The sequence below is a fragment of the Phyllobates terribilis genome, unplaced genomic scaffold (assembly GCF_046119375.1).
Source record: "Phyllobates terribilis strain yellow unplaced genomic scaffold, ASM4611937v1 Scaffold_3__8_contigs__length_932513732, whole genome shotgun sequence".
Lineage (NCBI taxonomy): Eukaryota > Metazoa > Chordata > Amphibia > Anura > Dendrobatidae > Phyllobates > Phyllobates terribilis.
Window position 1 is genome coordinate 130040015 of NW_027362763.1, and position 24351 is coordinate 130064365.

Consider the following 24351-nt stretch of genomic DNA (forward strand, 5'->3'; position numbering starts at 1 on the left):
AGAGACATTATCATTGCTGTCTCCATTGGGGCTCCCAAGCTAAATTCCCTATCAGTATGTTTTGGCGTGTGGGAGGAACCCGGAGGAAAGCCACACAAACACGTGAAGAACATACACACCCACCTTAAATCCAGGACCCCAGTGTGTCAAAGCTGCAGTACTTACCACTTAGCCACCGTGCTGCCCCCGTTTGCACATTAGGTGTAAACTATAAAGCAGTATATTTTTGTATTACAGGAAAAAAACACCTGGTAGGGACTCAACTGCTGGGACTTTGTGCAGAACTTTCATACATCAAAAATGTTGCTCTTCCAACAGTCAAGAGGTTATAGAGCTGGAGGAGCTGAGCAGATTAATGTTATAGTTGGAAAAATATATTCAGTGGAACTTGACTTGATTATATGGCAACCCTACACAATCAGGCGTTTTTCTATGTATTGGTCATACTTTTAGGTTTGTACCCTTGAACTTATGTTTTGTGGTCGGCGTCTCTTTCCACCGAGCCACAGGAGAGAGACCTTTTCTCTGGGTGTTTTGGTTCTATTCTGCCTGCTGTCTGTTTAACATAACACAGGTGTTTTCATTTGCCTGTCCTGTCACCTTTCAGGTGCTGCTTTATATTCTTCCTTCCCTGCTGGCATCTCCTGCTGGTATCTCCTGCTGGTGATAGTTTTCACTTGGATGTTCAGCCATTCTGCTCTAAGTTAAAACCAGTCAGAGAATTTCCACCTAGAGGTTATTTCTTTGCTGTTTCTATTCTTTACTTTGTACCTAGCTTCTGTCTGTTGTAAGGAAGTAGGCGGCATATAATCTAATAGTTTTACTCTTTACTTTACTTTATATTTCATGGATTACTTTACTCACTCTGGGATCTTTTCCTTTTTCAGCACACTTTCCCTTTTGCAATTAATTCACACTCTGCACTGCCTTCCAGTTCTTTAGGAGGAACGTGAATCGCTCAACGGCCTTTTAGGCAGTTTTAGGTCTGAGCCGCCATCTTCTTGTCTGAGGAACCATTAGGGACTGTGGGTCAGGATCTCTAGTCTGTACAGTTTTTAGTTTGTTACCTAATTACCCAAGTGAGCTGTAACACAAGCATAACTGTATGCCAGTGAGGAATGAATGGTGAGATAGCCGTGCATGTGCCGGTGTTAGATGCAGTAAAGATCCCGACATAGAGGAAGAGGTGACCGAACAAGCATCGGGGGGGGGGGGGGGGTCAGATTGTCTTGAGCTGCTTTACTTAATAGACAATGCATTTCGACTTTATCTTTGTCAAGTCCAATCCACTTGTATATATAAATTTTATTAAACTGAATCTGGATCTTCTAATAATGATTAGTGACAAATATAAATATTCCGGTAATGTACTTCCTCACTTCATGCAAAGTTGACATATTACAGCTTGGTGCATTCAGGGCCAATAGTTTTTGCCTATTTTTGTCTTCCTCTACAGCGCACTAATTAAATTTGTCTTTTTTCCCCTAGGCGGACCCAAATTTGCTCATCAAATTGGTTACAAAGTACGTCTCTGATTATGCCAATGCCAACTGGCCCATTGAATTGGTGCCCCTGATCGAACAGCTGCACTACTACAATGAGCGGCTGGTGGACTTTACTCAGGCTCAGATCCTCCAAGGCCTTGGCAAGGGAGTGGACGTGCAGCGGTTTGCCACGGACAGTCAGTACAAAACGGAGACTATTCTAGGACTAACCGAGTAAGTTTCTTAATGAATTTATACTATGGCTTTTTGTTTGCATCACACAATTGTGTTACGATGAGCTGTAATTTTGTTTTTAGCGTCTGATGTGCTCACACTTTTATCGGAGGCTCTATTGGCAACTGGTCATATTTCATTTTAGACTGCAAAGCTGATACTGGGGTTTTTCTTGCGCCAGAGATGAGCAGAAATATTTGCTGTGCTCTATTCCAGCCTATGTTGCAGCAGGTCCTACTTCTGCGACCACCGTCTCCTTTATGTCTGTCATTTCCTAGGCCTCTCACTACGTCTAGGTGTTTCCAGAGGTGTACACTGGACGTCTTCCCAGGGATGCTGGCAACAGAAATGAAGTATGGTTGCAATAGAGATCTGACCTAGGTACTAAAAATCTTTTTAGTTTTGACGACACAGAACTTTGGTTTCTATCAACAAGAGAAGCCTCGACTCTTATAGATCTTTCACTTACCTGGGGAGTCGAGTCCCAAGGGGCTCTCGCTTCAGGCTCCAAGCACACTTTTCCCCCTTTCCCCTGTTACCCACGCCGCAGGCTGGGCGCGGGGCATGACCCACTTCGGGAATAGTGGCAGATGGGAAGTTTGACTGGGGTGGTACATCTGTCAAACCGTAACGCAGGCGTCCTAAGACTAGCTCAGGGAAGGCAGAAGCCTCCCGTGGATCGGAAGGGCAAAGGCTCCCTTGATCTTGATAGTCAGGAAGTCTTGACTGGGCCCTTAAAGGCAACCCGTGCCCAAATGCCTCAACTGGCTGTTTGTTGTGAGTTTGGGGGTGTGATCCTGGGCGAACAGCCGAGTGAAAAAGCAACTGCTCTTTGAATGACGTTTGGAAAAATTGCAATATTGCATCATGTAACCCAAATTTATAGAAGGATGTGGTTCCATCTTTTCTGAAAGTTTGCCTTCAATACTTGATATTTACAGGAAACTTGTCCATGTTATGTATGGTGAAGAGTTTGATCTTTTTTGATTGTGGTGAGAAATGAAAGGGGTTCTCTGGCGCCTCTCGCTTTTGCTTCAGGGTGCAATAGGTATTGTGGTAGTGTCCGATTTTAATGAATAGGACAAATGTCTTATACCTGCTGTCTGTGCATGAGAACTATCAGGCACCTGTCAACGCTACATCAGCATCGACATTCACATGGTCTTTCAGAAGTTAAAGGCTCCAAGGAACTTATTTAATAAAAATAATCAAAAAGCTATATCGGACATTCCCTCCTAATATTGTGGATCCCGATAAGTCGAGTTGACTACTTCATAATGAGAGATGGTTTAGGCCCTATTCACACATTAAAGGGAATCTGTCTGCACAGAATGACTGTTAAAACCAAGTACAGGCACTTGGCGCTTCATGACAGGGCCAATCATCTCCACCCTTCACTGGCTATATGAAGCCAGAGCTGTCAATCAAAGAGGGTGGGGGGGATTGAAGGAAAACAAGCAGGTGGGAAGGTGCATTTTAAGTAATTAGTTCTGCCATGAAGCACCGAGTGGCGGCAATTAGTTTGACAGTTATTCTGTGCTGACAGTCCCTTTAAAGTGAGTCTGTGAGAATAGAATGACTGTTCAAATCAAGCGCAGACACTCGATGCACCCTTGGTGTGGCCAAATATTTAAGTGCACCTTCCCACCTACTTGTTTTCCAGCTTTCTCCACCCTTCTCTGACTCTATAAAGTCAGAGCTGTCAATCAAAAAAGGATGGACAGAGATAGAGGAAAAACATGTACAGTGGGTACAGAAAGTATTCAGACCCCTTTAATTCTTTTTCTGTTTCATTGCAGCCATTTGGTAAAATCTAAAAAGTTCTTTTTTTTTCTTATTAATGTACACACTGCACCCCATCTTGACTAAAAAAAAAAAAAGAAATGTAGAAATTTTTGCAAATTTATTAAAAAAGAAAACTGAAATATCACATGGTCATAAGTATTCAGACCCTTTGCTCAGACTCTCATATTTAAGTCACATGCTTTCCATTTCCTTGTGATCCTCCTTGAGATGGTTCTACTCCTTCATTGGAGTCCAGCTGTGTTTAATTAAACTGATAGGACTTAATTTGGAAAGGCACACACCTGTCTATATAAGACCTCACAGCTCACAGTGCATGTCAGACCAAATGAGAATCATGAGCTCAAAGGAACTGCCCAAGGAGCTCAGAGACAGAATTGTGACAAGGCACAGATCTGGCCAAGGTTACAAAAGAATTTCTGCAGTACTCAAGGTTCCTAAGAGCACAGTGGCCTCCATAATCCTGAAATGGAAGAAGTTTGGGACCACCAGAAGTCTTCCTAGATGTGGCCGTCCAGCCAAACTGAGTAATCATGGGAGAAGATCCTTGTGAGAGAGGTAAAGAAGAACCCCAAGATCACTGTGGCTGAGCTCCAGAGATGCAGTAGGTAGATGGGAGTAAGTTCCACAAAGTCAAGTAACACTGCAGCCCTCCACCAGTCTGGCCTTTATGGCAGAGTGGCCCGACGGAAGTCTCTCTTCAGTGCAATACATATGAAAGCCCTCATAGAGTTTGCTCAAAAACACATGAAGGACTCCCAGACTATGAGAAATAAGATTCTGTGGTCTGATAAGGTGAAGATAGAACTTTTTGGTGATACTGCCTATAATTATATATTGGGAAAACCAGGCACTGCTCATCACCTGCCCAATACAATCCCAACAGTGAAACATGGTGGTGGCAGCATCATGCTATGGGGGTGTTTTTCAGCTGCAGGGACAGGACGACTGGTTGCAATTGAAGGAAACATGAATGCGGCCAAGTGCAGAGAGATCCTGGATGAAAACCTCTTCCAGAGTGCTCTGGACCTCAGACTTGGCCGAAAGTTCACCTTCCAACAAGACAATGACCCTAAGCACACAGCTAAAATAACAAAGGAGTGGCTTCAGAACAACTCTGTGACCATTCTTGACTGGCCCAGCCAGAACCCTGACTGATACCCAATTGAGCATCTCTGGAGAGACCTGAAAATGGCTTTCCACCAGCGTTCACCATCCAACCTGATGGAGATCTGCAAGGAAGAATGGCAGAGGATCCCCAAATCCAGGTGTGAAACAGTTGTTGCATCATTCCCAAGAAGACTCATGGCTGTACTAGCTCAAAAGGGGGCTTCTACTCAGTACTGAGCAAAGGGTCTGAATACTTATGACCATGTGATATTTCAGTTTTTCTTTTTTAATAAATTTGCAAAAATTTCTACATTTCTGTTTTTTTTCCGTCAAAATGGGGTGCAGAGTGGACTTTAATGAGAAAAAAAGTGAACTTTTTAGAATTTACCAAATCGCTGCAATGAAACAGAGTGAAAAATTTAAAGGAGTCTGAATACTTTCCGTACCCACTGTAGGTGGGAAGGTGCACTGAACTGTTTAGCCACACCAAGGGTGCACCGAGTGCCTGTGGTTGGTTTGGACAGTCATTTTAGGCTGACAGACAGCCTTTATTGTATCTCCTACAAATTTTCCTGCGAAAACACAAGGACTTAAGGTATATTTTATGCTTTTTTTCAAAGTCTGTAATTTTTCATTTTCCGTATTTTTATTTTTGCGATCAATGATCCCCTTAAAGCAATACATTACTTTTTTTGGTCTGTGAAATAGGTCAGTGTGCTATCAGTTTTTCACAAACCGGTTGGTAGGAGAATCATTGCAAGTTTCCTTCAGATTTTTTTTTTCTTATCCCTTGGGTGACACGCTCCTTGTTAAAACTGACCCAGAATGAAAAGTGGATGAAAAACGGACCATCACAAAAATTAAAAAATACAGATGCAAAAACGGACCCAGAGCTGTGCAAACCAGTCCTATTGCAACGAAAACCAGGATGGCGTGTCCGTTTAAATCAATGGACACCCTACAGTCAGTTTTAAAAACTCCGTACTAGGGCGTTATAAAGGCATCATTAACATATAGTACATCCATTACAAAGCGTAAATGATTTCATGTGGAACGTTAGTAATTAGTAAGAACTATCTCCTCTAAACCTGCAACGCACCGAGCCTCCGAGATGAAGACCACAAAGAACAGTGAAGCTCAGAAGCCGGGCTCTGATATGCCTCCAGATTACAGCATCGTACACAGAATTGAAACGCGTTACCAACAGATAATCTTCTGAGTCTGGAAATCTGTCTTTGGAAATAAAAAAAAACAAAAAACAAGAAGAACGCTGCCTCGGCTGTGTGATGTAATATCAGAGCACTACAAGTTCTACCAATTAGCCTGTGAGATTAGGAGAACATATCGGTACATATTAATGTGTTTGTACCGCGGCCTGGAATGTGACAACAGGATTAGACGTGTCGCTATCGCTCGCCGGCTTTTAGAATTTCTTCAGAATGTTCTTTGAATAAAGTTTATATGCTGGTAAAAAAACAAAAAGGTTAATGAATGCAGCAATGCCCTGATATAAAATCCTACAGTATCTGATAGCGGCCTACCGGCACTGCGTACGGTCAGTCACTGTCGCGGTGCGGCTCACATGGTCATTTCTTCTGTGGAGCACATACTCTAGGAATACATTATAGGACATGTCCCATCACAGCAACCCCTTCTTAATTTACAATAAGTCCACGATCGGCTGATTGCTGCACACTTAGAACTAATGTTCACAAATGAGGCGATCACCTGTTATCGCCGGGTGATCCTTGGTTGGCCAAACATTTTTCCTTCAAGGAAAATTTTTGAATTACACGTCAACTACTTAACGGTTGGACTTCATGGAATTCATTTCCCGGTGGAGTCCTCCAGAGCTACTAAGAGAAGGGTTTTCTGGACAGGGGGACCCTATCTTTGATATCCACAAGCCTTAAAGGGCATCTCTAAGTAGGATCAACCTTCTTAAACCATCTCTTTGGGCATGCAGGTCATGGAAAGTTGAATAAAGTGATACCTTGATATCTGCGATCTGATGCCGTATTCCAGAGAAATCCATATTTTTAGTAATATGTAAATGAGAAAATAAAGATCTATGGGCCGGACATAAAGCTCCCCTCAGAATGTACCCTTGGAAATTATGTGAAATAAAAGGGGGCATTACCAGCATGAGCATGTAATTTCCTGATGTACATGTCTCACACTGGTAACGCCCTCTTTTATTTAACATAATTTACATTCAAAGGTTCTCAGGGGAGATCTATGTCTGGCCCATAGATCTTAACAGCTCATTTACATGTTAATAAAAATGTGGATTTCTCTGGAATAAGACCTCATCGGATCACAGATATCAAGATGTAATTTTATTCAGCTTCCTGTGACCTATATGCCTATTTAGACGGCTTAGAGGGGTTGATCCTACTGATAGATTACCTTTAAAGGAGTTTTGCGAGTTCCACTGATATGTGACTACAGAATACTGAATCCTGACAGTGTGCAATTTGTCAGGTTCTCCCTCTATTTCTTCTTGCTCAAGTGAACAGCCACGTGAGTACAAGTATGGTTGATTTGCATACCTGACGGACTACAGAAATGTATGATTTACAGCGGGTGAAATAAGTATTGAATGCATCATCAATTTTCTAAGTAAATATGTTTCTAAAGGTGCTTTTGACATGAAATTCTCACCAGATGTTGGTGACAACCCATCCAGTCCACAAAGAAATCAATCCATACATGTCCATAAATTGTGTGACAATGAGAAATGACACAGGGAAAAAAGTATTGAACACACTTTCTGAAATGTATTAAATACTTAATACAAAATCCTTTGTTGGTGATAACCGCTTCAAGACAACTCTTGCATGGAGAAACTAGTCGCAGGCATTGCTCAGGTGTGATTTTGGCCCATTCTTCCACACAAACACTCTTCAAATCTTGAAGGTCCTGTGAGCTCCTTCTATGAATTCTGAGCTTTAGTTCCTTCCATATATTTTCTATTGGATTCCAGTCAGGTGATTGGCTGGACCATTCTAGCAGCTTTATTTTCTATTTCTGAAGCCAGTGCTATATAATATGACGGCAATATATTAAGAGGATAAAAGTTTTGATGTGAGAGCTTCTTTAAGAAAATGATATGGGTGTCACGCAGACACCAACTATATAGCATCTTTATGTACAGGATACATTGCAATTGTTAACATAGGAAACTGTGAAAAATGAACATGCGGGTGACAATACGAATGAAAAATCTACAGTTGATTTTTGAATGAAATCAGATTATTTTTCCCATGGCCGTATAAACCTGTCCTTAAGGGTTTATGATCATTGGTGCTTAGAAATGCGGTGCCTTCCTTTTTCTTTTGCCCAGAAGATAAGCAAAGTGGAGACCATGTAACTTCAAGGAAAGATGAATCTTGTGATTGATGATGACAGGAGGATCAGTCATTGTATTTATCATCCATTTTTTTTATTTTTTAGCTCACCTTAAGTATTTGAAAGGGATTGTCCTAGATTTTAAGGTATCAGGAAATGTTATCAAATTAGAAAATAACTAACGCACACAAAGTACACTGCTTATTCAGCGCTACTGGTCCTGCCGCAATGACATTACATCATTCACAGCCACTTTCTGTAGGTCGGTGATGGTGTGATTGGCTGCTTTGTACGTCGGTGAGGCTAATGATTGGCTGCAGCATTCATGTGAAGGATGTACATGGCGTTTTTGTGGTAGGATCATTGGAGACCACTGGGTAAAGCTCTGCGGAATAATATGCCATGTGAGTGGGTGTATGCCTATTTCCCAGCCACCAGAACAAAGCCCAGCTAACCTCCTTCTACTTGTTGGCATCCCTAGCACCTCTTCTGATTTGTAGGCCTAGTGCGATGTCAACGTTGTGGCATGGCACACCATGATGTTGCTCCAGACCTACTAATCAGAAGAGACAACGTTGATGCCAAAAGGTTGAAGGGGAGTTGTTGGCTTTGACTTGGCATCCAAGGAATATTGAAATTGGCGTTGGATAGTGGTCCTGCAAATCTTTTTGCTCAACACTAGATACCGGTACACCCAGCCATCTTTCAGACTAAAAATGGTCGGGTGGTGGGTTGTTGAATTTGGGCTAAAAGCGTTAGTCACGGATGTACAACAATGAACTTGATGGTTCGAAAACTATCTGGAGCTTGTGATTTAAGTAAGTGCACTGTGATGTGATTTGAAAGGCCTATTGTACAAGGACAGGGACTCAAGTGCGATATAAGGGATGGATGAAAGTTTTAAGGTAGATGTTTGGGTTGGGGCAAATATGCGCGTGCTCAAGTAGATCGGTATTGGTTGTGTAGGATTGCAACTCCATGAACCGACGACACCTCAAGACTCAGAACGTGCCGTTCATATCAGATTTCTAATTCCGTTTAACAAGTCTGTGTAATTGTGGTTTGACCTTTGTCAGCCTTTATTTAGCAGAAGACGTTTCTCTACTTTTCTCAGACTGGAGAATTTCTTGAAGAAGCTATAACATTGCGTTGCCTTTGTACTGACGTGATCAATAGAGGTGAAATCTTCCTGCAGTTTTCTTCTTTTTTTGAAGGCATATCGATGTAACGAGAACGCAGCAAAGATCATGCTCTGTAGTCTTCTCCGGTGAACACAGCTAAATCAATTGTAAGCCACAATCACAACACGTTCCTTATTTATCGAAAGTTATCTAAAAGCCACAAAAGGAAATTCAGACATTCACTTAAACAGTGAGTTAACCAGGCCAACCACATCCTTGCCGCAGATGTCTCTCGTAGAGAAAACCGGGAATATCTACAGACGTTCCAGAACTCATACATAGTAAATATATATTTATGTTCTGGGTGCTCAAATATTTATTACCCTTATTATTTATGAAATACAGAAATACATAAAAGTGCAAGTGCTAATATTCCGGCTAACTAGATACAGCACATTATCAACCCGTGCTCTCCCAACCCACTGACTCCGGATCTGGCCCCTTGATGTTCGTAGCTGCAGAATTCTTGTTCTTCCAATATAAACCCATTGGAGGTGCCCTCAGAGGGAACAAATCAGGAGATTTAGGGTCACCAATCTGGGCAGGGTGCAAAGACAACCTGGCCACTGGATACTTTTCCAATACATAAATCAACTTTTAATTATTTATGTTAAAGCGGATTCAAGTACTACGTGGATCGATGAATTTACTAGCAAGTGCCCATTTTATCTTTATTTTTTCCACCTCGATCTTCATGGTTTGTGCAGGACTCGTTATCCCATAAAGTTTGAGGTTTGCTTAGTTCATGGGTAAAGTTTACCTTTATCCTAATGAAGGTACATTTAGCCTTGTTTATCATGGCCTTTTAAGGTCCGATTGACTACAAACAAACCGATCAGCAGTCATTTAATGGCGTTTTTTAGGCCAACCGACCAGAATTCTTTGGACGCAAAATGATTATCGCGATTGTTCTGTGCACAAAGAATATTATAATAATCCTACAGGGCAATTAACAGCCGGGTAATATGTCTTAAAGGCATAAATAATTGATTATAGCAAAAAATGGAGAAAAGATGTCAGACAAAAATGAAAGTAAAAAAAATATCCTTTGTTAATTAGAGTTATAAAAACAGAAGGAGATCAAAATACTTAAATGAGACCACAGACATGGCTGACATGGAACATATGGAAGTGCATAAACACAGAATAAATGCCTATAGCAGCATAGTGACGTAGTCTGTGTAATACATCAAGTTCATGATCATCAGTATTTATAGTCTGGCTCTTTTACGGAGTAAGATTTTACCCCAAAAAGGAGGACATATGGCAACCAAAGTTTAGCCATTTAACATATACGGCATCCATGGAAAGATACAACCGACGTGCGTTTCGCTGAGGCTTCTACTTGGGCCTTATAATATTATCATGATCGTCAGTCACCGTTGGAATGATGATAGCAATGATTTTAGTGCCAACATGAATAGGGATGAGCGGACCCGTGGAAGTTCGGATTCGACCAAACTTTAGTCCGAATTTCGGTTCAGGTACCAAAACTGAACCCGAACTTGAACCCGATAGAAATCAATGAGGACTCGAACTTAGGTGCTGGAAAATCAATTTCTTTGTCTCTCTCGACAGTAGGTATCCGGTACGAACCCCAGACTTTACAGTTCGGGTTTGCTCATCTCTAAACATGAATGATCCTATCACCCAACGGTTAAAATGGGTCTTTTGGAGTATGTTCTTATGGGAATGGTAGCGGAAAGTCTGCAGATCTTATGCGGAAATGCTGTCCAATCTGACTTGCTGCTTATTTCACATTAATTAGAGCGCAAACCAAACTAGATATCTAAAGTCTAAAAAGAAAAGAACTTAAATAGTAAAATATAAATCCGTAGGGTTACCCTTTTTTTATAACTTAATGTAAAAGAAGTGTTTCAGCTACAAGAACGTACTATCAATCAATTTGGTAGGTCACTGGGAGGTAGATAGGTGAGACTTCCCCCTTCCATTTGCCAGAATGGGGTACTTTTGTCCCCTCTCTGAATGGTGTGCTCGAATGCCGCTCCCTTTTATTCTACATAGGATGGAGAGGATCTCCGCTCTCCATGGGACCACAGAGGACGAACAGTGGAGATCTCCGCAGCTAGACCCCCAACCATGGGCGTACCCAGGATCAAAACTAGGGGGGGGCAACCATGGTCACAGATCCCGAAGAGAAATATATATATATATATAGTACAATGCAAAGATTTCACTTCTTACATTACATGAGCGATATCTATTGTAAATTCTACAATAGCTCAGAAACCGGCAAATCGCTCCATACAGGATACTGGTCCCCATATAACGCTCCATACAGGATACTGGCCTCCATATAACGCTCCATACGGAATACTGGCCCCCATATAATGCTCCATACAGAATACTGGCCCCCATATATCGCTCCATACAGAATACTGGCCCCCATATAACGCTCTATACAAGATACTGGCCCCCATATAATGCTCCATACAGAATACTGGCTCCCATATAACGCTCCATACAGGATACTGGCCCCCATATAATGCTCCATACTGAATACTGGCCCCCCATATAATGCTCCATACAGGATACTGGTCCCCATATAACGCTCCATACAGGATACTGACCCCCATATAATGCTCCATGCAGGATACTGGCCCCCGTATAACGCTCCATACAGAATACTGGCCCCCATATAACGCTCCATAGAGGATACTGGCCCCCATATAACGCTCCATGCAGGCTGTTCCCCACACATAATGCCTCATTCAGGCTGTTCACCCCCACATAATGCCCCACGCAGGCTGTTCCCCCCACATAATGCCCCATGCAGGCTGTGCCCCCCCCCTCATATAATGCCCCATGTAGGATGTCACCCCCCTTATAATGCCCCATGCAGGATTACACCCCCCCTTCCTTATAATGCCCCATGCTGGATGTCACCCCCCCTCCCTTATAATGCCCCATGCAGGATGTCACATACCCCCTCCCTTATAATGCCCCATGCAGGATGTCACACACACCCCCTCCCTTATAATGCCCCATGCAGGATGTCACACACCCCCCTCCCTTATAATGCCCCATGCAGGATGTCACACCCCCCCTCTCTTATAATGCCCCATGCAAGATATCACCCCCCCTCCCTTATAATGCCCCATGCAGGATGTCACACATACCCCCCTCCCTTATAATGCCCCATGCAGGATGTCACACCCCCTCCCTTATAATGCCCCATGCAGGATGTGACCCCCCCTCCCTTATAATGCCCCATGCAGGATGTCACCCCCCATTATAATGCCCCATGCACGATGTCACACCCCCCTCCCTTATAATGCCCCATGCAAGATGTCACCCCCCCTCCCTTATAATGCCCCATGCAGGATGTCACACCCCCCCCTCCCTTATAATGCCCCATGCAGGATGTCACCCCCCCTCCCTTATAATGCCCCATGCAGGATGTCACCCCCCTCCCTTATAATGCCCCATGCAGGATGTCACCCCCCCCTCCGTTATAATGCCCCATGCAGGATGTCACACCCCTCCCTCCCTTATAATGCCCCATGCAGGATGTCACCCCCCCTCCCTTATAATGCCCCATGTAGGATGTCACACACACCCCCTCCCTTATAATGCCCCATGCAGGATGTCACACCCCCCCTCCCTTATAATGCCCCATGCAAGATGTCACACCCCCCTCCCTTATAATGCCCCATGCAGGATGTCACCCCCCCTCCCTTATAATGCCCCATGCAGGATGTCACACACACCCCCTCCATTATAATGCCCCATGCAAGATGACACCCCCCCCCCCCCTTATAATGCCCCATGCAGGATGTCACACAAAACCCCTTCCCTTATAATGCCCCATGCAGGATGTCACACACACCCCCTCCCTTATAATGCCCCATGCAGGATGTCACACACACCCCCATCCCTTATAATGCCCCATGCAGGATGTCACACACCCCCCTCCCTTATAATGCCCCATGCAGGATGTCACCCCCCCCTCCCTTATAATGGCCCATGCAGGATGTCACCCCCCCCCTTATAATGCCCCATGCCGAATGTCACACACACCCCCCTCCATAATAATGCCCCATGCAAGATGTCACCCCCCCCTCCCTTATAATGCCCCATGCAGGATGTCACCCCCCTCCCTTATAATGCCCCATGCAGGATGTCACACCCCCCCTCCCTTATAATGCCCCATGCAAGATGTCACACACACCCCCTCCCTTTTAATGCCCCATGCAAGATGTCACCCCCCCTCCCTTATAATGCCCCATGCAAGATGTCACACCCCCCCCCTCCCTTATAATGCCCCATTCAGGATGTCACACACACCCCCCTCCATTATAATGCCCCATGCAAGATGTCACACACACCCCCTCCCTTATAATGCCCCATGCAAGATGTCACCCCCCCCTCCCTTATAATGCCCCATGCAAGATGTCACACCCCCCTCCCTTATAATGCCCCATGCAGGATGTCACACACCCCCCCCTCCCTTATAATGCCCCATGCAGGATGTCACACACCCCCTCCCTTATAATGCCCCATGCAGGATGTCACCCCCCCCTCTCTTATAATGCCCCATGCAAGATATCACCCCCCCTCCCTGATAATGCCCCATGCAGGATGTCACACATACCCCCCTCCCTTATAATGCCCCTTGCAGGATGTCACACCCCCTCCCTTATAATGCCCCATGCAGGATGTCACCCCCCCTCCCTTATAATGCCCCATGCAGGATGTCACACCCCCTACCTTATAATGCCCCATGCAGGATGTCACCCCCCCTCCCTTATAATGCCCCATGCAGGATGTCACCCCCCCATTATAATGCCCCATGCACGATGTCACACCCCCCTCCCTTATAATGCCCCATGCAAGATGTCACCCCCCCTCCCTTATAATGCCCCATGCAGGATGTCACACACCCCCCCCTCCCTTATAATGCCCCATGCAGGATGTCACCCCCCCTCCCTTATAATGCCCCATGCAGGATGTCACCCCCCTCCCTTATAATGCCCCATGCAGGATGTCACCCCCCCTCCCTTATAATGCCCCATGCAGGATGTCACACCCCTCCCTCCCTTATAATGCCCCATGCAGGATGTCACCCCCCCTCCCTTATAATGCCCCATGTAGGATGTCACACACACCCCCTCCCTTATAATGCCCCATGCAGGATGTCACACCCCCCCTCCCTTATAATGCCCCATGCAAGATGTCACACCCCCCTCCCTTATAATGCCCCATGCAGGATGTCACCCCCCCTCCCTTATAATGCCCCATGCAGGATGTCACACACACCCCCTCCCTTATAATGCCCCATGCAAGATGTCACCCCCCCCCCCTTATAATGCCCCATGCAGGATGTCACACAAAACCCCTTCCCTTATAATGCCCCATGCAGGATGTCACACACACCCCCCTCCCTTATAATGCCCCATGCAGGATGTCACACACACCCCCATCCCTTATAATGCCCCATGCAGGATGTCACACACCCCCCTCCCTTATAATGCCCCATGCAGGATGTCACCCCCCCTCCCTTATAATGGCCCATGCAGGATGTCACCCCCCCTTATAATGCCCCATGCCGAATGTCACACACACCCCCCTCCCTTATAATGCCCCATGCAAGATGTCACACCCCCCCTCCCTTATAATGCCCCATGCAGGATGTCACCCCCCTCCCTTATAATGCCCCATGCAGGATGTCACACCCCCCCTCCCTTATAATGCCCCATGCAAGATGTCACACACACCCCCTCCCTTATAATGCCCCATGCAAGATGTCACACACACCCCCTCCCTTATAATGCCCCATGCAAGATGTCACCCCCCCCTCCCTTATAATGCCCCATGCAAGATGTCACCCCCCCTCCCTTATAATGCCCCATGCAGGATGTCACACACACCCCCCTCCCTTATAATGCCCCATGCAGGATGTCACCCCCTCCCTTATAATGCCCCATGCAGGATGTCATCCCCCCTCCCTTATAATGCCCCATGCAGGATGTCACATACACCCCCCTCCCTTATAATGCCCCATGCAAGATGTCACACACACCCCCTCCCTTATAATGCCGCATGCAGGATGTCACACCCCTCCCTCCCTTTTAATGCCCCATGCAGGATGTCACCCCCCCTCCCTTATAATGCCCCATGTAGGATGTCATACACACCCCCTCCCTTATAATGCCCCATGCAGGATGTCACCCCCCCTCCCTTATAATGCCCCATGCAGGATGTCACACCCCCCTCCCTTATAATGCTCCATGCAGGATGTCACCCCCCCTCCCTTATAATGCCCCATGCAGGATGTCACACACACCCCCTCCCTTATAATTCCCCATGCAAGATGTCACACCCCCCCTCCCTTATAATGCCCCATGCAGGATGTCACTCAAAACCCCTTCCCTTATAATGCCCCATGCAGGATGTCACACACACACCCCTCCCTTATAATGCCCCATGCAGGATGTCACACACACCCCCATCCCTTATAATGCCCCATGCAGGATGTCACACACCCCCCTCCCTTATAATGCCCCATGCAGGATGTCACACCCCCCCCTCCCTTATAATGCCCCATGCAGGATGTCACCCCCCCCTTATAATGCCCCATGCCGGATGTCACACACACCCCCTCCCTTATAATGCCACATGCAAGATGTCACACCCCCCTCCCTTATAATGCCCCATGCAGGATGTCACCCCCCTCCCTTATAATGCCCCATACAGGATGTCACACCCCCCCTCCCTTATAATGCCCCATGCAAGATGTCACATACACCCCCCTCCCTTATAATGCCCCATGCAAGATGTCACACACACCCCCTCCCTTATAATGCCGCATGCAAGATGTCACACCCCCCTCCCTTATAATGCCCCATGCAGGATGTCACCCCCCTCCCTTATAATGCCCCATACAGGATGTCACACCCCCCCGCCCTTATAATGCCCCATGCAAGATGTCACACACACCCCCTCCCTTATAATGCCCCATGCAAGATGTCACACACACCCCCTCCCTTATAATGCCCCATGCAAGATGTCACACACCCCCCCTCCCTTATAATGCCCCATGCAAGATTTCACACCCCCCCTCCCTTATAATGCCCCATGCAGGATGTCACACACACCCCCTCCCTTATAATGCCCCATGCAAGATGTCACACACACCCTCTCCCTTATAATGCCCCATGCAAGATGTCACACCCCCCCCTCCCTTATAATGCCCCATGCAAGATGTCACCCCCCCCCTTCCTTATAATGTCCCATGCTGGATGTCACCCCCCACTCCCTTATAATGCCCCATGCAGGATGTCACATACTCCCTCCCTTATAATGCCCCATGCAGGATGTCACATACCCCCTCCCTTATAATGCCCCATGCAGGATGTCACCCCCCCTTATAATGCCCCATGCAGGATGTCACCCCCCCTTATAATGCCCCATGCAGGATGTCACCCCCCCTCCCTTATAATGTTCCATGCAGGATGTCACACCCCCCTCCCTTATAATGTCCCATGCAGGATGTCACCCCCCTCCCTTATAATGCCCCATGCAGGATGTCACACCCCCCCTCCCTTATAATGCCCCATGCAGGATGTCACACACCCCCACCTCCCTTATAATGCCCCATGCAGGATGTCACACCCCCCTCCCTTATAATGCCCCATGCAGGATGTCACACACCCCCACCTCCCTTATAATGCCCCATGCAGGATGTCACACACCCCCACCTCCCTTATAATGCCCCATGCAGGATGTCACACACCCCCCTCCCTTATAATGCCCCATGCAGGATGTCACACCCCCCTCTCTTATAATGCCCCATGCAATATGTCACCCCCCCCTTATAATGCCCCATGCTGGATGTCACCCCCCCTCCCTTATAATTCCCCATGCAGGATGTCACCCCCCCTCCCTTATAATGCCCCATGCAGGATGTCACCCCCCTTATAATGCCCCATGCAGGATGTCACCCCCCCTTATAATGCCCCATGCAGGATGTCACCCCCCCTCCCTTATAATGTTCCATGCAGGATGTTACACACCCCCCTCCCTTATAATGCCCCATGCAGGATGTCACACACCCCCCTCCCTTAAAATGCCCCATGCAGGATGTCACACCCCCCCTCCCTTATAATGTCCCATGCAGGATGTCACCCCCTCCCTTATAATGCCCCATGCAGGATGTCACACACCCCCCCCTCCCTTAAAATGCCCCATGCAGGATGTCACACACCCCCCTCTCTTATAATGCCCCATGCAAGACATCACCCCCCTCCCTTATAATGCCCCATGCAGGATGTCACACATACCCCCCTCCCTTATAATGCCCCATGCAGGATGTCACTCCCCCCTTATAATGCCCCATGCAGGATGTCACCCCCCTCCCTTTTAATGCCCCATGCAGGATGTCACCCCCCCCTTATAATGCCCCATGCACGATGTCACACCCCCCTCCCTTATAATGCCCCATGCAAGATGTCACACCCCCCTCCCTTATAATGCCCCATGCAGGATGTCACACACACCCCCCTCCCTTGTAATGCCCCATGCAGGATGTCACACACACCCCCCTCCCTTGTAATGCCCCATGCAGGATGTCACCCCCCCTCCCTTATAATGCCCCATGCAGGATGTCACCCCCCCCTCCCTTATAATGCCCCATGCAGGATGTCACCCCCCTCCCTTATAATGCCCCATGTAGGATGTCACACACACCCCCTCCCTTATAATGCCCCATGCAGGATGTCACACACACCCCCCTCCCTTATAATGCCCCATGCAGGATGTCACACACCCCCTCTCTTATAATGCCCCATGCAAGACATCACCCCCCTCCCTTATAATGCCCCATGCAGGATGTCACTCCCCCCTTATAATGCCCCAAGCAGGATGTCACCCCCCTCCCTTTTAATGCCCCATGCAGGATGTCACCCCCCTTATAATGCCCCATGCACGATGTCACACCCCCCTCCCTTATAATGCCCCATGCAAGATGTCACACCCCCCCTCCCTTATAATGCCCCATGCAGGATGTCACACACACCCCCCTCCCTTATAATGCCCCATGCAGGATGTCACACACCCCCCTCCCTTATAATGCCCCATGCAGGATGTCACCCCCCCTCCCTTATAATGCCCCATGCAGGATGTCACCCAACCTCCCTTATAATGCCCCATGCAGGATGTCACCCCCCCTCCCTTATAATGCCCCATGTAGGTTGTCACACACACCCCCTCCCTTATAATGCCCCATGCAGGATGTCACACCCCCTCCCTTATAATGCCCCATGCAGGATGTCACCCCCCCTCCCTTATAATGCCCCATGCAGGATGTCACCCCCCCATTATAATGCCCCATGCACGATGTCACACCCCCCTCCCTTATAATGCCCCATGCAAGATGTCACCCCCCCCTCCCTTATAATGCCCCATGCAGGATGTCACACACCCCCCCCTCCCTTATAATGCCCCATGCAGGATGTCACCCCCCCTCCCTTATAATGCCCCATGCAGGATGTCACCCCCCTCCCTTATAATGCCCCATGCAGAATGTCACCCCCCCTCCCTTATAATGCCCCATGTAGGTTGTCACACACACCCCCTCCCTTATAATGCCCCATGCAGGATGTCACACCCCCCTCCCTTATAATGCCCCATGCAGGATGTCACCCCCCCCTCCCTTACAATGCCCCATGCAGGATGTCACCCCCCTCCCTTATAATGCCCCATGCAGGATGTCACACACACCCCCTCCCTTATAATGCCCCATGCAGGATGTCACCCCCCCTCCCTTATAATGCCCCATGTAGGATGTCACACACACCCCCTCCCTTATAATGCCCCATGCAGGATGTCACCCCCCCCTCCCTTATAATGCCCCATGCAGGATGTCACCCCCCCCTTATAATGCCCCATGCAGGATGTCACCCCCCCTCCCTTATAATGCCCCATGCAGGATGTCACACACACCCCCTCCCTTATAATGACCTATGCAGGATGTCACACATACCCCCCTCCCTTATAATGCCCCATGCAGGATGTCACACCCCCTCCCTTATAATGCCCCATGCAGGATGTCACCCCCCCTCCCTTATAATGCCCCATGCAGGATGTCACCCCCCCATTATAATGCCCCATGCACGATGTCACACCCCCCTCCCTTATAATGCCCCATGCAAGATGTCACCCCCCCCTCCCTTATAATGCCCCATGCAGGATGTCACACACACCCCCCTCCCTTATAATGCCCCATGCAGGATGTCACCCCCCCCTCCCTTATAATGCCCCATGCAGGATGTCACCCCCCTCCCTTATAATGCACCATGCAAGATGTCACCCCCCCTCCCTTATAATGCCCCATGCAGGATGTCACACACCCCCCCTCCCTTATAATGCCCCATGCAGGATGTCACCCCCCCTCCCTTATAATGCCCCATGCAGGATGTCACCCCCCTCCCTTATAATGCCCCATGCAGGATGTCACCCCCCCTCCCTTATAATGCCCCATGCAGGATGTCACACCCCTCCCTCCCTTATAATGCCCCATGCAGGATGTCACCCCCCCTCCCTTATAATGCCCCATGTAGGATGTCACACACACCCCCTCCCTTATAATGCCCCATGCAGGATGTCACACCCCCCCTCCCTTATAATGCCCCATGCAAGATGTCACACCCCCCTCCCTTATAATGCCCCATGCAGGATGTCACCCCCCCTCCCTTATAATGCCCCATGCAGGATGTCACACACACCCCCTCCCTTATAATGCCCCATGCAGGATGTCACACACACCCCCCTCCCTTATAATGCCCCATGCAAGATGTCACACACACCCCTTCCCTTATAATGCCCCATGCAAGATGTCACACACACCCCCTCCCTTATAATGCCCCATGCAAGATGTCACACCCCCCCTTCCTTATAATGTCCCATGCTGGATGTCACCCCCCCTCCCTTATTATGCCCCATGCAGGATGTCACATACCCCCTCCCTTATAATGCCCCATGCAGGATGTCACATACCCCCTCCCTTATAATGCCCCATGCAGAATGTCACCCCCCCTTATAATGCCCCATGCAGGATGTCACCCCCCCTTATAATGCCCCATGCAGGATGTCACCCCCCCTCCCTTATAATGTTCCATGCAGGATGTCACACCCCCCTCCCTTATAATGTCCCATGCAGGATGTCACCCCCCCTCCCTTATAATGCCCCATGCAGGATGTCACACACACCCCCTCCCTTATAATGCCCCATGCAAGATGTCACCCCCCCTCCCTTATAATGCCCCATGCAAGATGTCACCCCCCCTCCCTTATAATGCCCCATGCAGGATGTCACACACACCCCCCTCCCTTATAATGCCCCATGCAGGATGTCACCCCCTCCCTTATAATGCCCCATGCAGGATGTCATCCCCCCTCCCTTATAATGCCCCATGCAAGATGTCACACACACACCCTCCCTTATAATGCCCCATAAAGGATGTCACACCCCTCCCTCCCTTTTAATGCCCCATGCAGGATGTCACCCCCCCTCCCTTATAATGCCCCATGTAGGATGTCATACACACCCCCTCCCTTATAATGCCCCATGCAGGATGTCACTCCCCCCCTCCCTTATAATGCCCCATGCAGGATGTCACACCCCCCTCCCTTATAATGCTCCATGCAGGATGTCACCCCCCTCCCTTATAATGCCCCATACAGGATGTCACACACACCCCCTCCCTTATAATGCCCCATGCAGGATGTCACTCAAAACCCCTTCCCTTATAATGCCCCATGCAGGATGTCACACACACACCCCTCCCTTATAATGCCCCATGCAGGATGTCACACACCCCCCTCCCTTATAATGCCCCATGCAGGATGTCACCCCCCCCTCCCTTATAATGCCCCATGCAGGATGTCACCCCCCCTTATAATGCCCCATGCCGGATGTCACACACACCCCCTCCCTTATAATGCCACATGCAAGATGTCACACCCCCCTCCCTTATAATGCCCCATGCAGGATGTCACCCCCCTCCCTTATAATGCCCCATACAGGATGTCACACCCCCCCTCCCTTATAATGCCCCATGCAAGATGTCACATACACCCCCCTCCCTTATAATGCCCCATGCAAGATGTCACACACACCCCCTCCCTTATAATGCCGCATGCAAGATGTCACACCCCCCTCCCTTATAATGCCCCATGCAGGATGTCACCCCCCTCCCTTATAATACCCCATACAGGATGTCACACCCCCCCGCCCTTATAATGCCCCATGCAAGATGTCACACACACCTCCTCCCTTATAATGCCCCATGCAAGATGTCACACACACCCCCTCCCTTATAATGCCCCATGCAAGATGTCACACACCCCCCCTCCCTTATAATGCCCCATGCAAGATTTCACACCCCCCCTCCCTTATAATGCCCCATGCAGGATGTCACACACACCCCCTCCCTTATAATGCCCCATGCAAGATGTCACACACACCCTCTCCCTTATAATGCCCCATGCAAGATGTCACACCCCCCCTTCCTTATAATGTCCCATGCTGGATGTCACCCCCCTCCCTTATAATGCCCCATGCAGGATGTCACATACCCCCTCCCTTATAATGCCCCATGCAGGATGTCACATACCCCCTCCCTTATAATGCCCCATGCAGGATGTCACCCCCCCTTATAATGCCCCATGCAGGATGTCACCCCTCCTTATAATGCCCCATGCAGGATGTCACCCCCGCTCCCTTATAATGTTCCATGCAGGATGTCACACCCCCCCTCCTTATAATGTCCCATGCAGGATGTCACCCCCCCTCCCTTATAATGCCCCATGCAGGATGTCACCCCCCCCTCCCTTATAATGCCCCATGCAGGATGTCACACACCCCCACCTCCCTTATAATGCCCCATGCAGGATGTCACACACCCCCACCTCCCTTATAATGCCCCATGCAGGATGTCACACACCCCCCTCCCTTATAATGCCCCATGCAGGATGTCACACCCCCCTCCCTTATAATGCCCCATGCAGGATGTCACCCAACCTCCCTTATAATGCCCCATGCAGGATGTCACCCCCCCTCCCTTATAATGCCCCATGTAGGTTGTCACACACACCCCCTCCCTTATAATGCCCCATGCAGGATGTCACACCCCCTCCCTTATAATGCCCCATGCAGGATGTCACCCCCCCTCCCTTATAATGCCCCATGCAGGATGTCACCCCCCCTCCCTTATAATGCCCCATGCAGGATGTCACCCCCCTCCCTTATAATGCACCATGCAAGATGTCACCCCCCCTCCCTTATAATGCCCCATGCAGGATGTCACACACCCCCCCCTCCCTTATAATGCCCCATGCAGGATGTCACCCCCCCTCCCTTATAATGCCCCATGCAGGATGTCACCCCCCTCCCTTATAATGCCCCATGCAGGATGTCACCCCCCCTCCCTTATAATGCCCCATGCAGGATGTCACACCCCTCCCTCCCTTATAATGCCCCATGCAGGATGTCACCCCCCCTCCCTTATAATGCCCCATGTAGGATGTCACACACACCCCCTCCCTTATAATGCCCCATGCAGGATGTCACACCCCCCCTCCCTTATAATGCCCCATGCAAGATGTCACACCCCCCTCCCTTATAATGCCCCATGCAGGATGTCACCCCCCCTCCCTTATAATGCCCCATGCAGGATGTCACACACACCCCCTCCCTTATAATGCCCCATGCAGGATGTCACACACACCCCCTCCCTTATAATGCCCCATGCAAGATGTCACACACACCCCTTCCCTTATAATGCCCCATGCAAGATGTCACACACACCCCCTCCCTTATAATGCCCCATGCAAGATGTCACACCCCCCCTTCCTTATAATGTCCCATGCTGGATGTCACCCCCCCTCCCTTATTATGCCCCATGCAGGATGTCACATACCCCCTCCCTTATAATGCCCCATGCAGGATGTCACATACCCCCTCCCTTATAATGCCCCATGCAGAATGTCACCCCCCCTTATAATGCCCCATGCAGGATGTCACCCCCCCTTATAATGCCCCATGCAGGATGTCACCCCCCCTCCCTTATAATGTTCCATGCAGGATGTCACACCCCCCTCCCTTATAATGTCCCATGCAGGATGTCACCCCCCCTCCCTTATAATGCCCCATGCAGGATGTCACACACACCCCCTCCCTTATAATGCCCCATGCAAGATGTCACCCCCCCTCCCTTATAATGCCCCATGCAAGATGTCACCCCCCCTCCCTTATAATGCCCCATGCAGGATGTCACACACACCCCCCTCCCTTATAATGCCCCATGCAGGATGTCACCCCCTCCCTTATAATGCCCCATGCAGGATGTCATCCCCCCTCCCTTATAATGCCCCATGCAAGATGTCACACACACCCCCTCCCTTATAATGCCCCATAAAGGATGTCACACCCCTCCCTCCCTTTTAATGCCCCATGCAGGATGTCACCCCCCCTCCCTTATAATGCCCCATGTAGGATGTCATACACACCCCCTCCCTTATAATGCCCCATGCAGGATGTCACTCCCCCCCTCCCTTATAATGCCCCATGCAGGATGTCACACCCCCCTCCCTTATAATGCTCCATGCAGGATGTCACCCCCCTCCCTTATAATGCCCCATACAGGATGTCACACACACCCCCTCCCTTATAATGCCCCATGCAGGATGTCACTCAAAACCCCTTCCCTTATAATGCCCCATGCAGGATGTCACACACACACCCCTCCCTTATAATGCCCCATGCAGGATGTCACACACCCCCCTCCCTTATAATGCCCCATGCAGGATGTCACCCCCCCCTCCCTTATAATGCCCCATGCAGGATGTCACCCCCCCTTATAATGCCCCATGCCGGATGTCACACACACCCCCTCCCTTATAATGCCACATGCAAGATGTCACACCCCCCTCCCTTATAATGCCCCATGCAGGATGTCACCCCCCTCCCTTATAATGCCCCATACAGGATGTCACACCCCCCCTCCCTTATAATGCCCCATGCAAGATGTCACATACACCCCCCTCCCTTATAATGCCCCATGCAAGATGTCACACACACCCCCTCCCTTATAATGCCGCATGCAAGATGTCACACCCCCCTCCCTTATAATGCCCCATGCAGGATGTCACCCCCCTCCCTTATAATA

General features: G+C 48.7%; 1 protein-coding gene across 2 annotated transcripts in view; it reads left to right on the forward strand.

The window, feature by feature from the left end:
• NBAS (NBAS subunit of NRZ tethering complex) overlaps positions 1-24351 on the forward strand; it is a 760680-nt gene that overhangs the window by 438648 nt on the left and 297681 nt on the right. For both annotated transcript variants that reach the window (XM_073674140.1, XM_073674141.1), the window contains exon 41: positions 1489-1718. In XM_073674140.1, coding sequence (XP_073530241.1) covers positions 1489-1718 — 230 coding nt within the window. The remainder of the gene's footprint in view (positions 1-1488; positions 1719-24351) is intronic.